The sequence below is a fragment of the Stylophora pistillata genome, chromosome 5 (assembly GCF_964205215.1).
Source record: "Stylophora pistillata chromosome 5, jaStyPist1.2, whole genome shotgun sequence".
NCBI lineage: Eukaryota > Metazoa > Cnidaria > Anthozoa > Scleractinia > Pocilloporidae > Stylophora > Stylophora pistillata.
Window position 1 is genome coordinate 27647068 of NC_142523.1, and position 24673 is coordinate 27671740.

Here is a 24673-nt window from a genome sequence, read left to right on the forward strand (position 1 = left end):
TTTGGTTGTTTGTTTGTTCATTTTTTTAAAAGATTTCTTTGACAAATTTGTTTATTCATTATTTTTAACTTCAATTTGCAGCCACTTCAAGTCAGTACAAAAATTTATAATAATAATAATAACATAGGGAAGGTTAGAATGAAATAAGATGAGATAGTCATAATCAGAGGAAAAGGAATGAGGGAGATGAGTAACATGTTGGTTAGTATTAAAAGCAGGTGGTAAAAGGAATAGAAGAGGTTAAGTATAGGGAGCCAAAAAAAGTTTTTTTGAGTTAAAAAAAAGTTTGAACTGAATATTTTGATTGATATGATGGGGGGTTGGGAGTTAAGGATGGGTTGGCCTGAGCTAGTTTGGATTGACAATTGGTTTACTGGCATCTGTCTTGAATTTGAATGGTGATAATAACAGACACAAAAGTACATTCCAAAATAATTGAATGTTATGAAAACTTAACTAAGCTATTTTGACAACACAGTAAATAATGGAACTATTGCAAGATATTGATGAGAGAAAACTTCCCTCTCTCCAATATTAGCTTAATTAAAATAGTGGAAGTTTACCTATGTAAAATTAACAGTAATTCGTTTTGCAATGATAGATATTTAACTTTGGTTAAAAAATAAATGGCTTCTTTTTTCGTGATTTTTCCAATCCTAAAGAGCCACTTTCCTAGATTTAAATCAAAACAAAACCAAATGCATGATTTTGAGTCAACATAGTTCACAACGAAATTCATTTGTTATCGCCATACTTCAGTCTCCTTCGGCACTTTGTTAAAATGTTATTTCACAGGCGTCACACCACGTGCTCCTTGATTGATATCTCGCTTTCTTTCTTCCCTTTATGTCTAAAATTTCGAAAAGGCTTACGGGAATTAAGTTTAATTAATTGGAATGTCGGTCGGAAAAACGACGATGAGCAGCGACTATCTTGCTTTTCGAATTTCGATCGTTCGACGATAAGGTCAACAAACTGGAGTTTCTTCAGGAAAGTTCACCGCTCTTGCCAAAACAAGTGGCAGGGGCTTGGAAGTGCCGTAAAAAGCTTATTTACTCTTCCTTGTTTTACCGACGAACCAACATTTTGCATGAACGGACGAAAAAGTGATCAGAAAAAGCCAACACGACACTGTAAACGTTGCCGCAAATTGAGCCAGTTCGCAACCGTATTGAAACTTTGCACAAAAGACCGTTTTTCGGCGCGAGAACAATTTTTGTACAATTTGTACACCCTCTCAATTTTTTAAAACTCTTTTCTTCTTTTCAAAAATGAGAATGAAAACCTTATCTTTTTAACGGCTCCCTTATTTTTTCAAATTTTGTAATGCCTGTTCATTTCACGCAAAATTTATTGAGTTTAAATAAGCACGCTTCTGAGCCCGCGTTTCTTACCGTGGGTTTAAGGCGCATGCGCAGACGTTTTTCATCCCTGTCTCCGGAACTAGTAGTTTCTCTGGAGAAATTTTGCTTCGAACGAGTGCTGAATCTCTAGAAGAAAGTTGATATTGCAGGTAGAAGCTTTTTTTTCTTTCTCACAAGGCTCAGGATTTGTTTTGCGTTCTTTGCAAAGGAAAACTTTATAATAACTTTATTTACACTTGAATTAAAATAGCAAATACATGCTAATATCTCCAAGTTATTGACATATTCAACTTGGTTGGAAAGCTGAGCGAGTCTGATTCAAATTTACGGTCAGAATTTATAGTTGTCACAGTTGTCGTTAGCGATAAATTTTATTTTAGTGTTCATTGGACGATTTTCTCAAATTTATTAAATTTGTACACTATTAATTTCTAATTACATGTATATAGTTGCTAGAACTAGCATGCCTATTATTTCAGAGTTCATTTCACTGTTAGTTAAATATGAAGTAATTTAATGTTTTTACCTGAAGGTAATATAAGACAAACATTAAATTTGAAATCTATTTCCTAATTGACTTGACTATGTTGTTTTTGCTATTTGTTATATTTATAACCTGGTTGCTGACTTAGTTTATATTTTTATTCTTGCAGAGATTATGGCAAACCTCCAGTTCAACCAGACCAGTTGATAAAAGCTATTGACACATAACATGTGTCAGTACTGACTAAATTAAATTAACAAAAGTAGGGGTAATGTGGTAATTGACTTTGAGGATGTTTGCTTCTGAAGAGTTTTTCATGTAAAGGGAAGGTTGATAGACATTCTTTCATTTTAAGTTACTTTCTTTGCCATAATTTACAAATGTGGTTATTACACACAATGTTTCTAGACCAATACCAAAGAATAGTAGGTCTTGCTAAAAGTTAGGTTTCCTCTAAAGATTCTTACAGATAAAGTTATGTTTTTTTTTTGTAGTGCCTTCCAGAGTGTTCACTTTGGATTGACTCCTTTGCATATGTATAGTTTATGGCATTTTTAAATTCTCTGTAGAGTAAAAGTTTTTGAATTTTTTATAGTTTCGTGAGCTGCCACTGTACTCAGCTGACTGTTTTGGATGTGTACTTTCCTGTGCACAAATTTCTTTTAGTTGTTTAATGAGTTCAGCTTTGTTTTTGTGACTGAATCCTTTGGCATTTTTCTTCTTAAGTTCATTTATTAATTCCTTTACTGACATTTTGTCAAAGTCAAGTTCAGTTATGCTCATGGGCTGTGAAGTATGCAATTCAGGGCCAGCTCATCAACCACTATGTGTTCTAGTTCAATGTTAAGCAGTGGCTTTTGTCACAGCATTAATTATCTTTTGACTGAGAGGACATTTTGCTGATTTCCTCAAGGGATCTTGCAAGTGGTGGCATGTTGTAGGTATTGTATTTCCTTTGGCAGACAAAACAGACTGCTCAGTTTAAAGAATTGAAAAAGAAAGAAGAATAAAATTTGAATTTCTTTTCATGCTTGCTCCATTTCCATTAATTTTTATTTGTATTTTGTCATCTGTACCAAATGATGGGTTTTGGTGATGGTAATCCTGGACATGTTCCTGGAATAGATCTCCCACTGAACTTACTTTAGCTGCAATGTGTTTCTCTTAGGGTGGATCAATGTGACACATTTTATTTAGGTGATCTCGGCATTGTTTTACTAGATAAGACCTAAGGAGACCATCAAATGTCATTGTCAGTTTATGGTAAGAGTTATCTCTCACACAGAATTTATCAAGCAAGAAAAGAATTTGTTCAATCTTTTCTTCATCTTCCTCTAGCAAGTTGCTATATTTAGAACCTCCAGCATTTTTCCCAGATTCCTACAAAACCTGCAAGCTGTGAATAACACTTGTGTCCAATTCCTCTACATTTACGCTACCTAATTCTAGCCCAAAAGATTTGTAAAACCATAAAACTGTATCAGCTATTGAGAGGAAGCATTTAAATGTTCTTTCCTTCTGTTTTGCTTCTGAAACTTGTTTCCCTTTGTGAGCAGAGATGCCTGTTGTCTCCTCTAAAACTGTAATGTAGTTCTCCAGTTCTCTATTTGATTTCTGGAGCTCCCCTATGACCTTACTGCTCTCGGTTAATAAGACAATCATTTCTTGATAAATCTCTTTAGTTTCCTCTCCTAACCCCTTGTGCTTGGCCTTCCATTCTTTAATTTTCTCTTTCATGGACTCAATTTCTTCATGAAACTCTCTGACTGACTTCACGTGCCCCTCGCACACTTCAAATTTTTAAACTTTTTCATCCAAGTCCTTTCTGGCTCCACCTTTGGTTTTCTCATACAGTAGCACAACTGTACCGGCAGGTTTAGACAAATGAATGTTGATTTCATTGCGTGTCGATTCATCATCTGTAAAAGCAAAAAGGCCACATGGAATACAATGTTCCAGCAGATCCACGTTATCGATTTTGTGTGTATTTTCAGTTGAGCCGGCCTGTTCGTCTTCACTTCCGGTAGAAAAATTTTGACTGGAAGTGCCTTCAGCACGCGGAGATGCGACGATTTTGTGCCACTCTTTTAACAGTGGAGAAGGTATATCCACGGCAAAAATAATCTCATTCACATCAGCTTTCGCTGTGTAACGAATTTCTGGCTGGTTAACCACGATCTGGCGTTTAAAATTCAAAAGCAGTCACTGAATTCGTCCAACATTTTGACTTGCAAAATGATGTAATATATTTACACTCCAAGGGCTTAATTTATTAGTCCCAGGCTCTAAATGAAACGGGGAGGTTACAAAGCATAGAATAAAGATTCTTGGGATGCAAAATGAAGGACGTTGCGCGATCAAAACGGTGAATCTACGAGTCCAAAACATGGCTCGTGACTGCCTTCCTCTGGCCCTTCAAATCGCAGTTTTTAAAGAATCGTCATCGAAAGTATTTTCCCTGATTTTCAACGTCTTTTGGAATCGGTTTAATGGCAAGGAAACCCTTTTATTTCAAGCTTAAAATGAAGTTTCAGCTGTAAACAAAAGCAAGCGGATTTTTGAAAGGATACCAAACCCTCCTGAGACCAGTTGACATTTTCGAGAAAATGGGAACTCAGCAAGCTAATAGAGAAGAAATATGGCGGATTTCAAACATATTTGTGCTGAGAAAGATTGGACTTAAGAACCGGTTTAACCACTACGAAAATATTAACTACGTGACTCTTCAGGTTGTACGAGATGTTAACATTGTTTTAAGATTTTTGAACCTTGGGCTAAAGCTTCCAAAGCGATGTAATAAAGAATAATAAATAAACATAACTCAAAATCTCACTGTTTTCTTTGTAACGGCTTGAGTTACGCGTTTGGATTCAAGACTGTATAGGGCATCAATGCGCCTGCTCGGCGGCCATACTGTCACGGATTTCTGGCCATGGTTCAGTGTAGTTATTGGTATGGAGTATCATTTATAAAGCTCGCAGACTGAATTCTTGTTTGCTGCTGGCTTACATGTGGTCGGCGTAATTGAAAAACCTGAGGTCTATCTTATCATTCTTACTGTACTTCAGTTTATCAGAACTTTTGGAGGCTGTTCCGGAGTTTATTGCCAAAAATTTAGAGATAAGTCATTATTTTAGTTCAAAAGAGGGTAAAAGAGAAGCAGGATTTCATTCTCGATTGACCAGATATAATGAATTTCTGTGTGAGTCATTCGGTGAAAATTCTTATCTTTATAATCTCGTGATTACTCTCTAAACTCCACCTCCCCTCCCCCCTTCCCCCATGGCAGTAGGGACTTTAAGCAGACCACAACTGCAACGGCAACGAGGACGTAAAAAAACAAAAGATCTAGTTGGCAGAAAAATAGCTCTGCGCGTGCGTTTTAAAACTTAGTACATTTCTCAGCCGTCCCTTGCAAAACAACAACATGAAATTACCAAAATTTGCGTCATCTGCGAACTGAAACCGCGCGTCACGGCAAATTATTTTAATTTCCATTTGGAACTCAACGCTACTTTTATACGTTATGTTGAAACTGAGATGTGGCGCCGTATGAGATGGTAAACACAGGCAGCATTTTCGAAATTCTAATTAAAAGTAGAAATTCATTTTTCAATCGACGTTTTCCTTGGTGTTGCCGTCCTGACTGCTTAAGGTCCTTACTGAGACCTATCCGGCGGTCCAACATAAATTAGACACCCAATTTAAATCGAAAAACAACTTAAGGTGATTCCTCGGAAAAAAAGTCATCGAACAATTTTTTTTAAACTTTACTAAAATGTGCCCTATCAAGATCTGTCAATGTCTGTTTCGAAAAATACAATTAAAAAAAAACATAAGTCACTGTGCTTGTTTAAGAGATATGATGGGCCAAACATACCCCTTTTATGCCTGCACTGGCTCTAATCACACGCTATTTTATCGGTTCATGGTACACTCTGCGGTAGCTAGAAGCAGAAGTTTTTAATAGTTACAAAAAAGCTTGATAGGTAGAAATTCTAGAGTGTAGGGAAAGTTTCGAGACGTAAATTGTGGAAAAATCACTCAATTTTAAACGATATCGACTCAAATCGTTCCTTGAGTCGTTGGTTATAATTTGCATCATCGAGTATCGGGCTTCGTAAACGCTTTTAGCTTTATATTTTACACCCTTCGATGAGTTTTGTATTAATTTCACCTATCAAAAGGGGATAACTTGTACGCCACAATTATGCATTAAAAAATATTGGTCGAAAGGAATAATTTGTACACCAAAATTATGCAACAAAAAACATAGGTTATCGTTCTCGTTGAGGACCTAAAGACCATCGACTGAAAAGTAATACCGTGTTCTTGGAATGCGCACGCACTTATTCGCTTGATTACGTGATTTTCATGCGCAGTGCAGGATGTGCAGTGCACTACCGATGAATCACTTCAAGCTCCGAATCTATCGTCAAACTGACTCGTATTCAGTGGACATCTCTATTGAAAAGGTTGCAGAACTGGCGTGATTTTTCAGGCTGTTAATGAGCAAATGCGTTCGCCATAATTGAGCCCTGGATTAAGGAGATTCTTGAACAGATTCCATCAATTAATCTAACTTTATATTTACGGAGAACTGCGCAGTTACAAAAGTGAGTGAAGTTTGGGATAATAAATGTTATAAGCGGAGTGGACCCAGATTTGTTCCTGCACTCAGCTACAATCCACACAATTTCGTCGTAACCATTCAACATTATAGGAGCGTGCACAAGAAAAAACTGGCTGAAAACAGTTGACTAAGTAGCCCGCTGTAACAAACTGAAAAGTAAAGTGTGCTTGACACTGTTCTCGATACCAGAACAGTCGAATAACTAGGAAGAAGTCGTCAAAGAAAGTAATTCATTACGAGCTCAAAACATAACAAAACTAAGATGGCCGTTACAGAAAAAGAAAAAGAGTATCAAAGCCGGCGGTCCTCACAGCAAAACCACAAAAGAGCGGGAAAAACAGTGATATTGAATCTTTAAAAGACACAACACTAAACCTTTTGCACATGTGGGAACGTTGTAATGGCGTGCTCTCGAGCTGTCAGAACCAACTTGTCTCTTAAAAGTAAAAAATAAACAACTTCACAAGCCAGTTAGTCAAATCGTTTGAAAACCGTTTACCTTTTTTATAACTCACTTTTTGATTGAAATTTTGCGCGGCAAATAGGCGCGCGGCGAGGCTGGCCAAAACTGATCTCCTTGCGCATGCGCGACGTAATTCAATTGGACACCAGTGTTCGAAAAGCCTCGAGTTTTCCTTTTTCCTAATTTGGTTCCTTTTACAGATTTTGATAAACATTTCATTCTTCATTTTGCGAAAAAGCAGCTATTTTTGTATATTTTCCTTTGAAATTTTGCACAGAAAAAAGGCGTGCCACCGGCTAATACTGATCTCCTTGCGCATTCCCGACGTTTAACATCCCGGTCAGTGTGCAACATACTAAAATTGTACAATGGGTAAACGCTGTTTCAATTGAGGAGAAAAGCAAGTGCTGCTTCTACTTGTAGGTATCGGTTTCTTTGTGGGAGCTGTCTGATATGTTTCTTTTTCTTTTTTTAATCTAGTAACCTGTTTCTGTGGGAGTTATCTGCGAATCATGGCAAGGAATGGAATCGAAGTTACCTTTGCTTTATCTGCTGAAAAAACTCTGGTTTTTGATGAAGCCACGAAAAAGCATAGAAGCCCTGGCTATGCTGATGCGAGAGAAGTTGACTTTAGGAACAACACGGAACACAATGAGGTTCAGCTAGGAGATATGGAAGAAGTGAACGTCTTGGAAAGAGTTGACGACTGCGCTCTTGGCAGAGAGTACACGGGCCTTGGTTGTGTCGATAAAGAACGAGTGGATTCTCAGAACAACGCGGTGGAACACAATGAGACGCAGCTAGATTATTTCAATGAAATGAACGCCTTCAGAGGAACTGAAAACTGCACTCTTTGTAAGGAGCATACAAGCCTTGGCTGTGCCGATGAAGAGCTAGTGGTTTCTAAGAACAACACGCAACATAATGTGAAACAGCAGGATAACATCAGAGAAGTGAGTGCCTTGGAAGGAGCCGAACACTGCATTCTTGCCAAGAAGCATGCAAGTCTTGACTGTGCTATTGGAGACCAAGAAGATTCTCAGAAAAACACGGAACACAACGAGGTTCAGCAAGACAATGTCAAAGAGGTGAGCGCCTCAGAAGAAGTCGAACACTGCATTCTAGGCAAGGAGCATACAATCGATGGCTGTGCTGATGGAGAACAAGAATATTTTAAGAACAACATGGAACACATTGAGTTCCAGCTGAGTAACTTTAAAGAAGTGAACGCCTTGGAAGAAGCCAAACAATACAACTTTGACAAAGAGCATACAGGCCTTGGCAGTGCTGACGAAGAACAACCGGACTCTCAGAGCAACAGGAAACCCAATGAGGTTCAACTGAATAACCTCAAAGAAGTGAGCGCGTGGGATAGAGTCGAACACTGTATTCTAAACAAAGAGCATACGGGCCTCGGCTGCGCTGATAAAGAACAAGTGGATTCTCAGAACAACATGGAACATAAAAGTGTCCAACTACATAACTTCAAAGAAGTCAACACCTTGAAGGGAAAAGAATACTGCATTCTTAACAAAGAGCAAACAACCCTTGAATGTCCTGATGATAAACAAGTGGCTTCTACAGACAACATGGAACACAATGAGGTTCAGCTGGAGAACTTAAAAGAAGTGAATGCCTTGAAAGAAGTTAAACACTGCATTCTTGGCAAGGAGCATACAAGCCTCGTCTGTACTGATGACGAACAAGAAGATTCTAAGAGCAACACAGAACACAATGAGGCTCAGTTGAACAAGTTCATAGAAGTGAGCGCCTTGGAAGAGGTCGAACATTGCATTATTGGCGAGGAGCATACAATCATTGACTCTGCTGATAAAGAACGAGAAGATTCTAAGAACAACATGGAACGCAAGGAGGTTCAGCTTAGTAACTTCAAAGAAGTGAACGCCTTGGAAGAAGTCGAAGACTGCATTCTTGGCGAGGAACATACAAGCCTTGTCTGTGCTGATGATGAACAAGAAAATTCTAAGAACAACATAGAACACAATGATGTCCAACTGGATAACTTGAAAGAAGTTGGCACCTTGGAGGGAATAGAACACGGCATTGTTGACAAAAAGCAAGGAAGCTTTGATCATGAATGTGCTGATGATGTTCAAGTGGCTTCCAAAAACAACATGGAACATAATGAGGTCCAGCCGGATCACTGGAACGCCATGGAGAGAGTAGAGCAATGGATTCTTAGGAAAGAGAATCATCGCCTTGAAGATTTGAAAAAAGCAATCTCCGTCCACGAATGTAACGTAGAGATTTTCAAAGAAAAAGGAGACAAGGCTAAAGAGGCATGTACCTATGCAGTTCTAGGCAGCCTTCACCATGAATACGGAGAATTCAAGAAAGCCATACAGTATTTCGACCTCTGCCTTAAATTTGTAAGGGAAACAGAGAAACGACATATTGAAGGACGAGTCTATGGAGAGCTTGGAAAAGCTCACTACAGTCTTGGAAATTTCGAAAAGGCCATAAACTGTCACAACACGAGTCTTAAAATTGCCAATGAAACCCAGGATAGGGACGCCCAAGCGTGCGCTTATGGCAGTCTTGGCATTGTATTTTACAGTCTCGGAAATTTCAAAAAGTCCATTGAATACCATAATGAGAGTCTTCAAATTGCCAAAGAAGTGCAGAATAGGGAAGCCGAAGGGAGCGCTTACGGCAATCTTGGGAATGCTTATCGCAGTATTGGAAATTTACAGGCCGCTCTAAACTGCTACGAAGTCGATCTAAATATTGCGAAGGAAATAGGAAACATAAGAGGAGAAGGAATCACCTATAACAATCTGGGCATTGTTCATCGCATTTTAGGAGATGTAAATAAGTCCATAAACTTTCATGATCGTTACCTTTTCACTTCATTTCTTGTGGGAGACAAAGCTGGGGAAGGAATAGCCTATGGAAATCTTGGAATCGCTTATCGTGTCCTTGGGGATTCCAAAAAGGCTATAAAATACCATGAGTTGCATTTGGACATTGCCCAGCAAATGGAGGACAGGGCTTCCGAAACATCAGCGTATTTTAACTTGGGAAACGACTATTGCGGACTTGGAGATCTCCGAAAATCCATAGAATATCACGAGCGCAGTTTAGAACTTGCTAAGGACCTAGGAGACATTGCGTCAGAAGGGAGTGCCTACCATGGTATAGGCAACGCATTATTACGTCTTGGAAATGCCAAAAACGCCATTCACTACTTTGAACTTTGCCAGCAATTAGCCAAAGAATCTGGACAAAGAGAAGAGGAAGGGATTGCATGCGAAAGCCTTGGTGTCGCCCACATGATTCTGGGAGACTTTGATAAAGCCTTGGCTTACTTTGAAGACCGTCTAAAAACTAGCAAAAGAGTGGGGGATAGGCTTGGGGAAGGAAGCGCCTATGCAAATCTTGGAAGTGCTTATCACCATCTTGGAGATTCAGAAAAAGCCATGAGTTACCATGAAATGGTGTTAGAAATTGGCAACGAAATTGGATGTAAGAAATTACAGGGAACCGCCTTTGGTAAACTTGGCCATTGCTATCATCGCTCTGGAGATTTTAAAAGAGCCATACACTACGATAAACTGCATCTAAATATTGCCCAAGAGGTGGGAGATAAGATCGGTGAAGGGGAGGCCTACCAAGCCCTCGCCAACAGTCATCACAGGCTTGGAGAGTTTAGAGAAGCCATGGACTACATTGACAAGAGTTTGGAGGTTGCCAAAGAAGTTGGGGACAAAGCTGGAGAAGGACGTCGTTATGGTGCCCTCGGTAACATATATCACCAAGTCTTTGGAAATTTGACGAAAGCTATGTTCTATCATGAACTGAATTTAAAAGTTGCAAAAGAGATTGGAGATAGGGCGGGAGAAGGAAACTCTTATGAATGTATCGGCGACGTTTATTTGAGTCGCAGGAACATTGGAAAAGCAATTTACTACTACGAACTTAGTTCAAATATTGCCAGCGAAGTTAGAGACAGAGACGCAGAAGGTCGCTCATATGGCAACCTCGGGCTCTGTTATCAAAATATTCAAGATTGGGAGAAAGCCCTAGAGTACCAAGAGCAGTATTTGAAAATAGCCAAGGAAGTAGGAAACAGGATCGCGGAGGGGATTGCCAACGGTGACATCGCTAACTCGTATCACTGCCTTGGTAGTTTTCAAAAAGCCAAAGAGTTCCATGAAGCACACCTTAAAATTGCTAAAGAAGTAAGGAGCAAGGTTGAAGAGGCGAAAGCGTATTATTCCCTTAGCTGTAGCTTAGAATGTCTTAACTCTTTACCAGAGGCTGTGGACTGTTGTCAACTAAGTGTGAAAATCCTTGATGATCTTAGATTTCGTGGGCAGCTTACGGATGAATGGAAAATCGATTTGCGCAATAATTATCAAGATGCCTACGTTAGGCTATGGCTTCTTCTTTTGAAGCAAGGAAAGGTGGTGGAGGCTCTTTTAGCTGCCGAAAAAGGACGAGCACAAGCACTGAAAGATCTCATGAAACTGCAGTATAGATATGACGTAGAGGCTGTTGAATGCACCTCTATAGAAGGAACTATCTGTGAAAGGGATGGCAGCCCTCCGTCAATTTCAGTCTTTACAGCACTTAGCAAGGATCATATCTTTTTCTGGGTTATTCAGAAAGGAGGCCATATTGAGTTAAGAGCAAAAGAAACTGGCGATGTACTCTGGACTAATGACAAGACCAACCTCTTTCAGTCTCTAATACAAAGTGCACACGACGAAATCGGTGTCAGAGAAGGTATGAAATGTGAGGACCGATCATTGGACGATCTGACTGATGAAAATCTAGAAAATGAGTGGTGTGATCAGCACACAGAGTCCATTACATTGAATCTTCAGGAAACTCCTTTGAGAAAGTTGTTTGAATTTTTAATTGCCCCCGTTGCAGACCTGATTCACGGCAAAGAAGTTGTTCTCATCCCCGACGGTCCATTAGCTCTGGTTCCCTATGCTGCTCTGGTGGATTCTAACTCAAAGTACTTCAGCGAATCACACAAAATACGAGTGATTCCATCCCTGACAACGTTGAGAATGATCGAAAATTCTCCGGCTGATTGTCGCAAGAGTACAGGAGCGTTACTCGTGGGAGATCCATGGGTGCAAGAATACAACTTTAGGGGAAGAAAGCTGGACCAGTTACCCTGCGCCAGAGAGGAAGTAGAGATGATTGGAAGAATACTCAACACTGAGCCTCTCACTGGAACCGCTGCAACAAAGGATGCAGTTTTAGAGCGACTCTCCTCCGTTGCCATTGTGCACATAGCAGCTCATGGTCAGATGGAAACAGGAGAAATTGCCTTAGCTCCAAGCCTGACGCGAACAAACCAGGTTCCAACCGAGGAAGACTTCCTTTTAACAATGAAGGATGTGTTGAGTGTTAAATTACGAGCAAGACTTGTTGTATTAAGCTGCTGTCACAGTGGTAGAGGAGAGATAAAAGCTGAGGGTGTGGTCGGTATAGCGCGTGCGTTCATGGGGGCTGGTGCTCGATCTGTTCTAGTGACGCTATGGGCGATTGATGACGAGGCCACTATGGTGTTTATGACGAGTTTCTACAAACATTTGGCCGAAGGAGCAATGGCGTGTGAAGCTCTCAGTAAAGCCATGAAATATATGAGAGAATCTGACATTTTTAGTGAAGTCAAGTACTGGGCTCCCTTTGTACTCCATGGAGATGACGTCACATTGGAACTTGAGGGACACAAACCGATATCTTAAATCGTAAGTGAAATAATGTGGTGGGGAAAAACATTCCAAAAACATTATTGGACTAAATTATTGATTCATTTCTACCTAGGTAAGTAAATTGCCTTCGTCGTTTTGTTTACCCACGTGTTTGAAAAAGCTCCCTTCAAGCTTGCGACTAGATTAAACCCTTGCCTATTGTTACACTACAATATAAGTCGAGAATTTGTCCAAGAGTAAGAATAACGAAAACGATAACGCCGATGATGGTAGCAAGCACACCCAATTGACTTTCCTTTTTCGCTTCACAGGAGCTGTTCTCGCCTCATACCCAGACCCGTTTGTGTTTGGAGGAACGACCCCTTGACCTTTGGAGTCCTTGGTACTAGACTGGTGCTTCTGTTAGAAGCCGCTAGCGGCTACCAAATTAAGTAATACTTTGAACTTGAATCAGGACTGTTTTCTTTTAAAACGTCATAGGAGAGCTGTTCACGACATGCGATTGATTTTAATAGCGCTACGATTCTCGGAGAAACTTTTAATGTCTAGCAAGGAATTGCCGCCACTGGAAGTTACTTTTTTATTTCTGTTTTCCTAACAAACGATTCATCGACAAAATGTAAATGAGAATGCTTTTTATTTCATCTTGAAGTTTTGCGCCTGTTTCTAAACTCTGTTGATTCTAGTGTTCAAAATAAATAGACTGCGTTGACGTTATCGTAAATTGCCTAAAAAATTGCGGTAGAGTATAAAACGAACAAGTACTTCACTTCACCTGTCAGGGGAAGATTTTTTTTTTCCTTTTCAGTCAAAAGTCGAGATGAAAAAAGACCCTGTTATAAAATCTTACATTATGCTCTTAATCGTAAGACATGTAAGGTCAATCGGAAGATAGCAGCTCAAAAACAAAATTCGTTCCAAGTATTACACGACATATTTCAACTTTTGTGTATAGTTTCGTCTTTTGTCCTCGTCTTGTACTCGTGGCTTGTTTTAACCATATCTATTTCATTTTTTCGACTCTGCGTGTTTCTTGTGCGATTATTTTCTAATCTAATCAATTTTCTCAATTACGTTACTGAACAATCAACATTCTATATTGTTAGTTTTGTTGTAGAGAAAATTTCAATTGTGTGTCGTAAACCGAAAAACAGTATCATCGCGATAGCAAATCAGAGCTAAAAGTATCGCGCGGAGCCACTGAGAAATCAGCACAAATAGGCAAACTGACTGAGGCGCAGGAACACAACGACTACGTAGTCGCGTCTCAATTCGTTTTTCTGACCAATCACAGAAAGTGGTGTGGTAAAACCAGTAGAAACCGGGATTTTTTTTCGACACTGGATTGAGAATTGTTCTATTTCTTGGAGTTTAATAGAGATATATCGTCTTCCTAATTCGTTGACTGGGTTGTCCAAAGTGTTCTGCATCGGAATTTTCGTTTTCTTGTTGTTACTCGAGGCCCAAATCCTTCGCAATCTGGGCGGCAGCGATGGGATGGTAAAACGAACGATTTTCCTGGAATGTTGTCACAGCCAAATCCCTCGACTCTTCCTTGGCATATAACTCCCTGGGGAGCAAATCGAGAGAACCGAGTTGAAACTGACAATAAATAAAAGAATAATTATAGAAAAAAAAAATGCAACCTAGTTCCCAGGGCCTTTCCCTTGCTCGCCCCGCCCCTCAAATATGGGAAAAGGCTCTGGGAACGAGTTTGAACAAAATGTTGACAAATTTTATGATTTCAAAGGACTTGAAATAACGAATCACACAAATAAATCCTGATCCAAGCATTCAGTTGGTAAAACGGAGCGCGATAATGGCGTCTGAGCGGAAAATTGAATGTTTGAGACGTTCGCATACATTCTTAAAACACAAAGAGAGCTTCAACTGAACTCACGTCACCGAAAGCGCGGGAAAACCCAAAGGGCCAGCTCGTGACTGATTTTGGTCTGGCCTCCCATTGGCTGAGTGAATCGCGTTAGTTTTTAAGCCGGCTAGAGCACAGTTAAGGAGAAACATAGTTTTCGGGTTCGTCATCACACTCCAATAATTCTCTGCTGATTGGGTCAATTTTCTTTCAGCAGGTCGTGCTGCCTTTGACGACGATAAAAAATTTACTGCTCAAAATAAAGCCAAGACAAAATCCACACATTGCTCCGAGCCTCAGTGATAAGAAGTCAGGGTTCGCCAAACGGAACTGTCGCTCTTCCCAAGCATACAATAAACAAGCGAAAAAAACCTAGGAGTGTGAAACATGCAATATTTCTTACTTGTACAAGGGCCTGACAAACTTCATCCTCCCCTGGATGGTAATGAATTTCACTGTCGGTGGGTACCTATCTTGCCACACTCCTCTTACACAAAGACGGAGCCACCTTAACAAAAATTAAAGAAACAAAGTAACTAGCATGTTTTTTTTTGGCCAAATTTCAACCCAGTTACCAGTTCAAGCCCAGTTGTCTTAGTCTCTTCTTTTAAAAATGAACGTCTCACCTGAATTTGATCTCAGAGTTTTTAGACGACGTAAAATCGTATAATTCATCCATTTTCCTCAAATTTGTTAAGGGCAATGGGGGCTTGTCAGTTGTCTGTTAAAATAAAAAATAATTTGTGACCATTTTTTTCGTCACTGTCTAAGAGGTAGCGCACCAAGCAAAGGTTCTACATCCTTATATCTCTTATAAGCACAATTCCCAAAACTTCAAACAGTTAACAATTAGGTTAATAGTGCAATCGTGACTTTACAATATAATCTTACAAAGCGTGACCTATTTTAGAACAAAAACAAAAATTACTCAATGCAAAATTAAAAAACTTGGGCGTTGCGAGTCCACTTCACCTTATCCACAAGTTGAGCCAAAAATTCAACAACTTGAGGAGGTGAGAACTCTTTGATGTCATCGGGAGAAAAGGAACCCAGTTCAGACTCTGTTGCCTGTGAAGAAAAAAAATTAATGAAAAAAAGGGAATATGAACACTCACAAAATAGCTTACTTTACCACTGGATCGTTGATCTCTTTTCCTTTGAGTGATGCACAACCAAAACCAAACAGCCAATCATGGCAGAGAAACTATCCCGAGGAACCAATCAGTCCTCGAAGCAAAAACGCGCCAACCGTCTGAAGCGCGGGAAAACGCGTGCTGGTGACCAAGTCAGGATTGGTTTTACTATTGAATCTGATTGGTCGAGAAAGTAGCGCGAGATTCCTGGACCAAGCGCGGGAAAACACGTGCTGGTGACCAAGTCGGGATTGGTTTTGCTACTGAATCTGATAGGTTTAATAAAAAAAGGCGCGAATTTTCTGAACCAATCACACAACGAAGCATGGCAGAACTTACTTTCTACACTCAATTTAAAATTGCTCTTTTTCCTCAAAATAAGTTTAAGTGGATGAGAACAGGTGTTAGGCCGTAAGTTTATCACTGGCACTGGCTGTAAATTATGTCACTGAGGATATATAAATGAGGACAAAATAAAAATCTTAACAATCCATATATAATTGTCAGAGAAAATGAAACATATTCAGAGCTTTCACTAACCGCCAGCCATCTGTCACACAATTCTGCGCAGGGACGACTTAAAGTGGTGTCGTACCTGATAATGAGAGAATTAAAAGTTAACATTATGGACAAAAAAAGCTCCAGCAGAGTAGAGTTTGGTTTGCATTCACAGAGTCTGAACTAATTAACAAATGGGAAACACCAAAGCGTACATTACTGAGTTATGAATGCACGCGGGAGCTTGCTAAGCACGAAAGAGGCGCAAGAGTCGCGCAAGGCGATAGTCGAGAGCGACTCTAGCTTCTTGAGTGCTTAGCAAACCTCCCAAGTGCCTCCATAACTCAATAGTGTACGCTGTGGTGTTTACCATTTGTTTTATAACAACACTGAAACATTGTAGCTAAAGAGTTCTCTTTTATTTAACAAATCTTACGTGACCAGAAAAAAACAAGCGTGCAGAAACTACTCTTTGCATTTGCTCATGTCGGCAGCAAACACACATGGGCAAATGGTGGACTCTGAATCGACCAATCAGAGCGAATACTTTACTTTGGTTATTTTATGATCAAAGTTACGGCCATTTTGTAAATCAGTTCTACATGAAACTATTTCTTAAAGTCGAGGCAGATTAACTTACCACTCAATCATATTAACCGGAGGCAATCCAGGTTCATGGAGCCAGGCCTTCCATTCAACTTGCTTCAGGATATCTTTCTGCATTTTAAAAGAATGGTTTATAATGCGCCGATCGATTCGAAACTTCAAGATCCCTCCCCTCCCCTTGGAAATCCTGTGGGCCGGGAGGGAGGAATTTGAACCTTGCCTGGGTAGGGTGGTGAATTAGAACCAGTGAATACATGCAAAATTTTCAGGGTCAGAAATTAACTTTTTCCTAAGGGAGCCAGCTGGCGACTAACCTAAACAATTTGGTCGCCAGATGGGCGCGTTTGGTCGCCAAAAACAAGTGTTTGTTGTATTGTTGGTTTCTTGGTTGCCACGCCACGATCGCGGCTCCGCCGAATTTGCCGCAAACTAAAGAAAACGTAATCCCTCTGGAACCCATGGTATAACTTACCTTAATTTATAGTAAAGCACAAACTTTACCCTTCCAACAAAATGTTTTCATTTAACGCAATATACATACTTAACAAAAGCCGTGTAACGGTAACAGAGTCCTACATCTCAATAAGCGTGTTTGTCCGTTCGAAGAACGTTCTTGCGAAGGCTTCGGGTATCTTTCTCTTATTATTTCCATTTAGTTGGAACTATGCTGGTACCCTGTTAAGTTCTGTGTACAAGACATATGGCGGCCCTCTGTCTATACCTAGGTTCAACTAAGAGTGCTTCGCCGAAAGGGAACGAAAACGCAACGACGATCAATGTGCTAGTGCCAGGTCCTCACACTCTTATTGCTCGAACCGGTATTTAAGTAAAGAAGGACCAAGCGCATGTGATTCCTCCGACGCTTTCGATCTCGTCACGATTTCGCCACGTCACGTTTTCGTCCGCGATATGCGTATTGGGAGAAGCCGCTGAAACAATATGGTGCCAGGTAAATATGGCGATCGTAAAATCGTCGCTTTGTTTTACTACAATTATCCACAGGAGCTTTAAGTTTCTTTTTAAAAAAGCCCTTTTACCTTGGAATTTAAAATGCCGAAGGGACAAAAGGTTAGTCGCCTGCTGGCGACCAGTTCTAAAATTCTGGTCGCCAACACCTGATTTTTGGTCGCATTGGCGACCAGTCAGTCGCAATTTCGGACCCGGAATTTTGCTAAATTCTACACTATCTATGGGTCACACAAAGGATCGTTCAATAAAAAATTATGCTTGAGTGTGGGATTTGATTTAGGGTATGTTGGGTACAAGCTGCTGACTTCTGAGAACCCCTACCCAACTTCAGTCTATTCTGTGGCCAATAATCTACACCCCATCTTAGTCAGTTTAGGCAAATGTGACAACTTTTTCACCCTTTAACTCCCATGAGTGACCAAGATAGAATTTCTCCTTACAATATCGATACCATATCAGGCAGGCAAGTAAGGAGAATAGGGAAAAAAGAAAATCAGGGGATTATCAGTTGATTGAATACCAAATTCTCCAAACTTACATCATAAGAATTAATGGCAGACAGTAAGGAGAATTTCTAAGAAGATCTTGGGAGTGAAAAGGCTATTAACCACAAATCTTTCCATTCTTAAATTCCCTACTTACCAGAAATTTCCTACCCACAAAATCTGTGACACCATTCTAGTAACCCCACACTACCCGCCGAGACTAGCTCTGCTATTTGTGGGTAGTGCGTCATTATGCAAAGTGTCATGTCATGTCTGATTATAATAAAATAAAAATAAATAAATAAATGCAACCCCATTTTAATGAATCCAGTTATGAAAACTCAACCCAATTTAGCAGCACATCCCCATAAGGAAGTATTCTCTTCCCTAAAATCCTAGAGGTGTATTTTACAAGAGAGGTGAATGCTCGTTTTACCTTGTCTTGAAAATATTCCTCCAAGAAATGTCTCCACTCTTTTGTATTGACTGTCTTGTACTTGAAATTTTCCAGGTATTTCTTGAGAAATGGTTCAAACACCTCTGAAAACATTAAACCCCAATTTCATAATAATATCAAAAAGCTTATGGGGAAGGAAGGAAAGAAAAAATTCTCCTTAGGTTAATATTTTTGTTCATTTTAAAATTGTTCCAAATATACTATATTTTTGGATGTTGCTTTCAATTTTGAAGACAAAGATGATGGGCAACCTATGTTCCTTACCTTGTATTTTGTTTCTATGAAATAGCCTAATATGTATAAAAGATAATTTGGTTTTATCAAATAAGTTGTCAATGTAATTGGCCACCATAAAGAGTTTCTAAAGCTATCATGATCGTAGAATAGTTCTACTCATCTCATTCTGATCTGCAACTCTGAAGCACTTTCAAAAATGACCTAAAAATTCAAGCCAAGCTTTTTGCCTATAGCCTTTCCCATAGGGTGTAGATAATGAACAACCCTTTACAAAAATACAAAGAAATGCCATTGCACAAAAATTTTTAACAAACTTGTAAGCCACAATTTGAAATAGCAATGGTTACTACAGTTGAACCTCCACTGACAGCCATCTCTGTAATGGCTACCTCTCCACAACTGCCACTTTTTTTGGTCCCATACTGCTGTCTATACATTACATCCCTACCTCCCCATTACAGCCACATCTTCTGTCCTCAATGTGGCCATCATGGAGAAGTTCAACTGTAATGACATTGTGGCTAAAATTGTCATTGGCAGTCATCATCATTATCACTATCACCATCATCATCACTATCAATCACATTACTGGTGGTCAATTGTCACTGTTATATGTCAGAAGATCCAAACTTGACAATGTTTTTTTTTAATTCAGAGTGCTTATTTATTCACTAATTCATTGATTCAAAAGACGTTATTGCTGTCATAATTATATCTTATTAACCAAGTGTGAGGGCCGTACTGGGAGAATATCGGCCCAAGGTCTTAACAGTATGGACCTCGCTGCGCTCGGTCCATACAAAAAAGACCAAGGGCCGATATTCTTCCAGTACGGTCCTGAGCAAGCTTGGTTAATAAGAGATTTATTATACAACTGAGGTTCAAAGGGACACAAGTGCGGTATCATTTGAGACCATTCCGGACAGTGCCCGGTCCAATACTGAGAGAATATTGACCGGCAATAGAGCATTTTGATTGGTTGATTTTAGTTATTGGCCCTCTGACTGCCTGAGTTGTGTAATAAATACTGTTACTGTGCATGTACATCACCACTAACCAGGTCCTCCCAGGATCCTCTCCAAGTAGTACAAGAAACAAGAGCCTTTTTCATAGGGCACACTAGAGAACGCATCATCAGGGTCTGTGTCTTTTAGGTCAACCACCAACTTGGTCAAAGGGCTGTTCTCAGGGTACTTCTTGATCTGAAAAAAGTTTTGCAAATTAGTCTCAATAATGTACAAATACATATAACTATATTAATTTGGAAATTGCCTAGAAATGGTTTGGCTCCAAGTTTCCATATTGCAACTACTTCCACTTTCTTTTGCCAACTTGTCCATATTCTTTGTGCTGTTATCAGGCGTTCCTTGCCATTCTTAACACCAACAGAAACAACATTTATTCAACTTGCTTTTAATTACTTTACCCATGATAATGATCTTAAAGTTGTACTGTTCAGTAACACTTGTGGACATATTCCCAATCAAAAACCTACAAACAAGATCCTCAGTCTACGGTTGCGAAGGATCATGAAGGACCATACAGGATACCATATTAGAATAGACTTGTAAATGGGATCCTTTGACAATTACTATATAAGAACTATCTAGTTGAAAAATAATTTTATAAGAGGAAAAACCTGATTGGGTGAGAAAAAATAATAAACATATTGTAGGCCAGTACTTACTGCATCTTTTAAAGTTTTCCATCCTCCTGTCGAACAAATTGGAAAACAAGTAGTTATCTCCAAAACAAAATTGATTCAAAGTACAAATAAAGGAAGACGCTTAAAGCCAAACAATCTGATTGTTAATTCACCCCTCTGGCTGCTACACATTTCCTTGTAAATTAGTCATGAGAATTTGATGTTAGATCAAGGTAACAACACTTCTACCTGATAAGTTAGAGTATTCTTATTACCTCTGATTTAATAATTTAATGATACTGATTATCATTAGCAGAAGTGCACGAGTTAAAATGTTCCTAGTTCCACTGATATGTAACATCTCCTCACTACAACACCCTAAATCAATGGCATCATTCAAAAGCCCTTTGTCCTCCACAAGGTAACTTAGATATGCTTCAACAACATGTAAACTAACTGGCATACAAGACAGTATGTCAAAGTAATGTACAGGTTTTAAAGTAACCACCTTAACCTTACAGGCGTACCTATGTAAGCAAAATCTACCATCTTTTCACCCTTTCTTCGTCCCAGGATTTTGCGCTCAAGGAAGACTGTGTATCCTTCATTTAACCTAGAAAGGGGTTTCCAAGTAAAGTTTACCCTTGTGATGAAATAGCCAGTTTATTTTAATTAACCTTTTAAATCCTAGGGTGACTAACACCTAATTTCTCCTTACAATATAACCCCTGAATCACACATCAAGGTCAGGAGAATAATAATAACAATAATAATGACTTTTATTTATATAGCATTCATACACTGAGCTCATGGCGCTTTACCACACTGGGGACTTTACCAGACTGCGAAGCAGTTTACAATGCAATAAAGGTGAATCTAAGAGATGCCCCCTCCCCCCAATTCCCAGTAACCAAGCCAGACCACATCATAGTAATCTCGTGAGTGGGTTCTTTAACGTCCCCTGCCTAACCAAATTAACTAATTAATAGATGCAGGAGACGGGACCTACGGTTTTTTCCTCCTTATCCAAGAAGACTAGAATGTCTATCCATTTCTTGATGTTTATATAAAGGTAGCACATTCTCCTCAGTTATTTTAAGACCCTGAGTGTCGGTCCGGCTGGTGCTTGAACCCTCAACCTCCTGCACAACAGTTCGGCACTCAACCAATTGAGCTAACCGGGAGGCAGAGAATAGAAGAAATGATCATGAACATCAGGGTGAATGCTGGGTTAGGAGAGGTGTAGGTGCCCAGATGCTCTAATTTCAACATTGATTCAAAATACCTATCAATAAACTGGGCAAACAGAACGAAACTTACTTCTCAATACGATTAATCAAAATATCACAGTACAGTTTCACCTTCTATAACTAACATAAAAGAGTAGGGTAGGGTGCCTGTGAGAATGAAGTCATATTTATCCCAAATAGTACCACAAGGAAAGCATGGAACTGCCAACGATGTTCATGTCAGGTCAAAATTGAAAGAGTCACTATGCCCAAGGACAATTGAGTGTTAAAAAAGGAATGGCTCAAGACCTAGATTAAATGTAAACCTCTACTTACAGTCCAAATTTTACAGACTCGAAAGGAAGTAAACTTTTATAGTTTAATGTTTATCACTAATTTGCCAATTGAAAACTAGTCAGTGCAGTATAAAGGCAATGATTGATAAAAAATTATACCAATTGCCTAATATATAATAAAAGGTAATAACTATACAACTGCGACTAAATAAATAATAATAATATTGTACCAAAAATGCTCCCAGTTCCTGTTTGTGATAAGATTTCCTGTCCAACTGTGACTGATCTCATGGGCTACAACCTGGATAGTTACAAACAATATCAACTCATGCCCAGTTCAGGGCATATAACTGACCAACAATGTTACAAAAAAGTTTTTTGCTCATCCCCATAAAAAATGGTATCAGAGATGGCCAGTTAAACACCTATTAATGAGTTCCTTATAAATTGGTACTACAGCTATGAAAGGTTATTGCAAATCACAGGGTTCAGTTCCAAGTGGGGGTACAGAGGGAAGGGAATTAAGAAAATAAGTGGAAAGAGAAAGTCACAGGACAGGAAATGGTGGGGGAGGGAGGGGAAAGAAATGAGAGTGAGAGAAAGGAGGGGAAAGGGATATGGAAAAGAAGAGGGAAAGGGAAAGACAAAATAGGGTAAGAAGGAGATGGGGAAAGAGGGAAAGAGAGAAGGAAAAAGGGAAGTGAGAGAGACGAGAAAGGAAAAAAGGAAGGGGAGGGAGGGAGGGATATAGGCGAGGGGGAGGTAAAGAGAGAGGGAGGGCTAAGGAAAGGGTAACAACAGAAAGGGGAGAGAAGGGAGGACGAGAGGACAGAAGAAAAGGAGGGATGAGGGACGGGGAAAAGACAAAGGGTGAGAGATAAGAGAGAAAGGAAGTGAGAGAGGAAGGGATAAGGAAAGGGGAACAACAGAAAGGGGAGAGAAGGGAGGACAAGAGGACAGAAGAAAAGGAGGGATGAGGGACGGGGAAAAGACAAAGGGTGAGAGATAAGAGAGAAAGGAAGTGAGAGAGGAAGGGATAAGGAAAGGGGAAGAACAGAAAGGGGAGAGAAGGGAAGAGGAGAGGACAGAAGAAAAGGAGGGATAAGGGAAGGGGAAAAGACAAAGGGTGAGAGATGAGAGAGAAAGGAAGGGAAAGAGGGAGGGATGAGGAAAGGGGAAAAACAGAAAAGGGAGAGAAGGGAGGAGGAGAGGACAGAAGAAAAGGAGCCTGACAGAAGGGGAAAAGACAAAGGATGAGAGATGAGAGAGAAAGGAAGGAAAAGAGGAAGGGATGAGGAAAGGGGAAGAACAGAAAGGAGAGAGAAGGGAGGAGGAGAGAACAGAAGAAAAGGAGGGATGGGGGAAGGGGAAAAGAGAAAGGGTGAGAGATTAGAGAGAAAGGAAGTGAGAGAGGAAGGGATAAGGAAAGGGGAAGAACAGAAAGGAGAGAGAAGGGAGGAGGAGAGAACAGAGGAAAAGGAGGGATGAGGGAAGGGGAAAAGACAAAGGGTGAGAGATGAGAGAGAAAGGAAGGGAAAGAGGAAGGGATGAGGAAAGGGGGAGAAATAGAATGGGAAAGAAGTGATAACGAGAGGGAGGGGAGAGAGATTGAAGGATAAACATCACTAGAATAGGTGAGGCTCCAGACATGGGGCAAGGAATAAAAACATTGCCATTCTTTATCATATACTCTTGTCACGCATTTCATTCATGACCATCATCATTTCAACAAGAAGTAAAACTATAATCATTAACTTTGAAGACAAATTTGCCACAACTTACATCAGTCAATGGTCTGCCACCCTAAAAAGTAATAAAAAAGAGGTGTTGTGATCCACAATACCCATATGAGACAAATAAACTTAGATTTTTTTTAAAAATAAATTGCCCTTCCACTCCAGGGAGTAGGATTTCATATTTTCACATGATTTCCACAGCCCCCCTCAACCTCCTTACTCTATCACTACTGAGTCAAACAGTTAGGTCATGAGAATAAAGAAAATGGTTAGCAAAACAAGAAGCTCTTGATTGGTGAATAAATTCTCCCTATCAGTACAAAAGCAAATGTTTTGGATATATCAACAAAGTTGAAATGGTAAATTAGCCACCGTGATGATTACAAAAGCTGACGTTTCGAGCGTTAGCCCTTTGTCGGAGCGAATAGAGGAATTGTGGGTTGTGTGTGCTTTTAAAGGCAGAAAATGGAGCTACGTTATTGGTGGGAGCATGGCAACGACAAAAACATGAATAAATTAGTGGAATGAAAAGCGTTCGTTGATCCCTGTGGGATCCCGGTAGTCTAAATCCCACAGGGATCAACGAACGCTTTTCATTCCACTAATTTATTCATGTTTTTCTCGTTGCCATGCTCCCACCAATAACGTAGCTCCATTTTCTGCCTTTAAAAGCACACACAACCCACAATTCCTCTATTCGCTCCGACGAAGGGCTAACGCTCGAAACGTCAGCTTTTGTAATCATCACGGTGGCTAATTTACCATTTCAACTTTGTTGATATATCCAAATTATTTCGTTACTCCCACCGACGCAGCCCCAAAGAGTTTCTTTCGAAACTATCAGCCTTCATTCTAAAGCAAATGTGTAGAGG

At 39.8% G+C, this 24673-nt stretch overlaps 2 protein-coding genes across 3 annotated transcripts in view; one reads left to right on the plus strand and one right to left on the minus strand.

The window, feature by feature from the left end:
* The first annotated feature begins 7428 nt into the window (after positions 1-7428).
* LOC148731206 (uncharacterized) lies at positions 7429-13665 on the plus strand. The gene is made up of 2 exons (XM_088760170.1): positions 7429-12676; positions 12952-13665. The coding sequence occupies exon 1, from the start codon at positions 7457-7459 to the stop codon at positions 12671-12673; it is 5217 nt and encodes a 1738-aa protein (XP_088616296.1). The 5' UTR covers positions 7429-7456; the 3' UTR covers positions 12674-12676; positions 12952-13665.
* Positions 13259-24673, minus strand: part of LOC148731207 (leukotriene A-4 hydrolase-like) — a 29286-nt gene continuing 17871 nt past the window's right edge. Inside the window, exons 9-20 of one of the 2 annotated variants that reach the window (XM_088760172.1) lie at positions 23848-23868; positions 22296-22366; positions 21068-21153; positions 20583-20608; positions 19953-20097; positions 18638-18741; positions 16782-16858; positions 16184-16238; positions 15483-15578; positions 15137-15231; positions 14914-15018; positions 13259-14210 (exon numbers count right to left, since the gene is read on the minus strand). In XM_088760172.1, coding sequence (XP_088616298.1) covers positions 14093-14210; positions 14914-15018; positions 15137-15231; positions 15483-15578; positions 16184-16238; positions 16782-16858; positions 18638-18741; positions 19953-20097; positions 20583-20608; positions 21068-21153; positions 22296-22366; positions 23848-23868 — 999 coding nt within the window. In that variant the 3' untranslated portion in view covers positions 13259-14092. The other variant, XM_088760171.1, reaches the window with a different exon arrangement.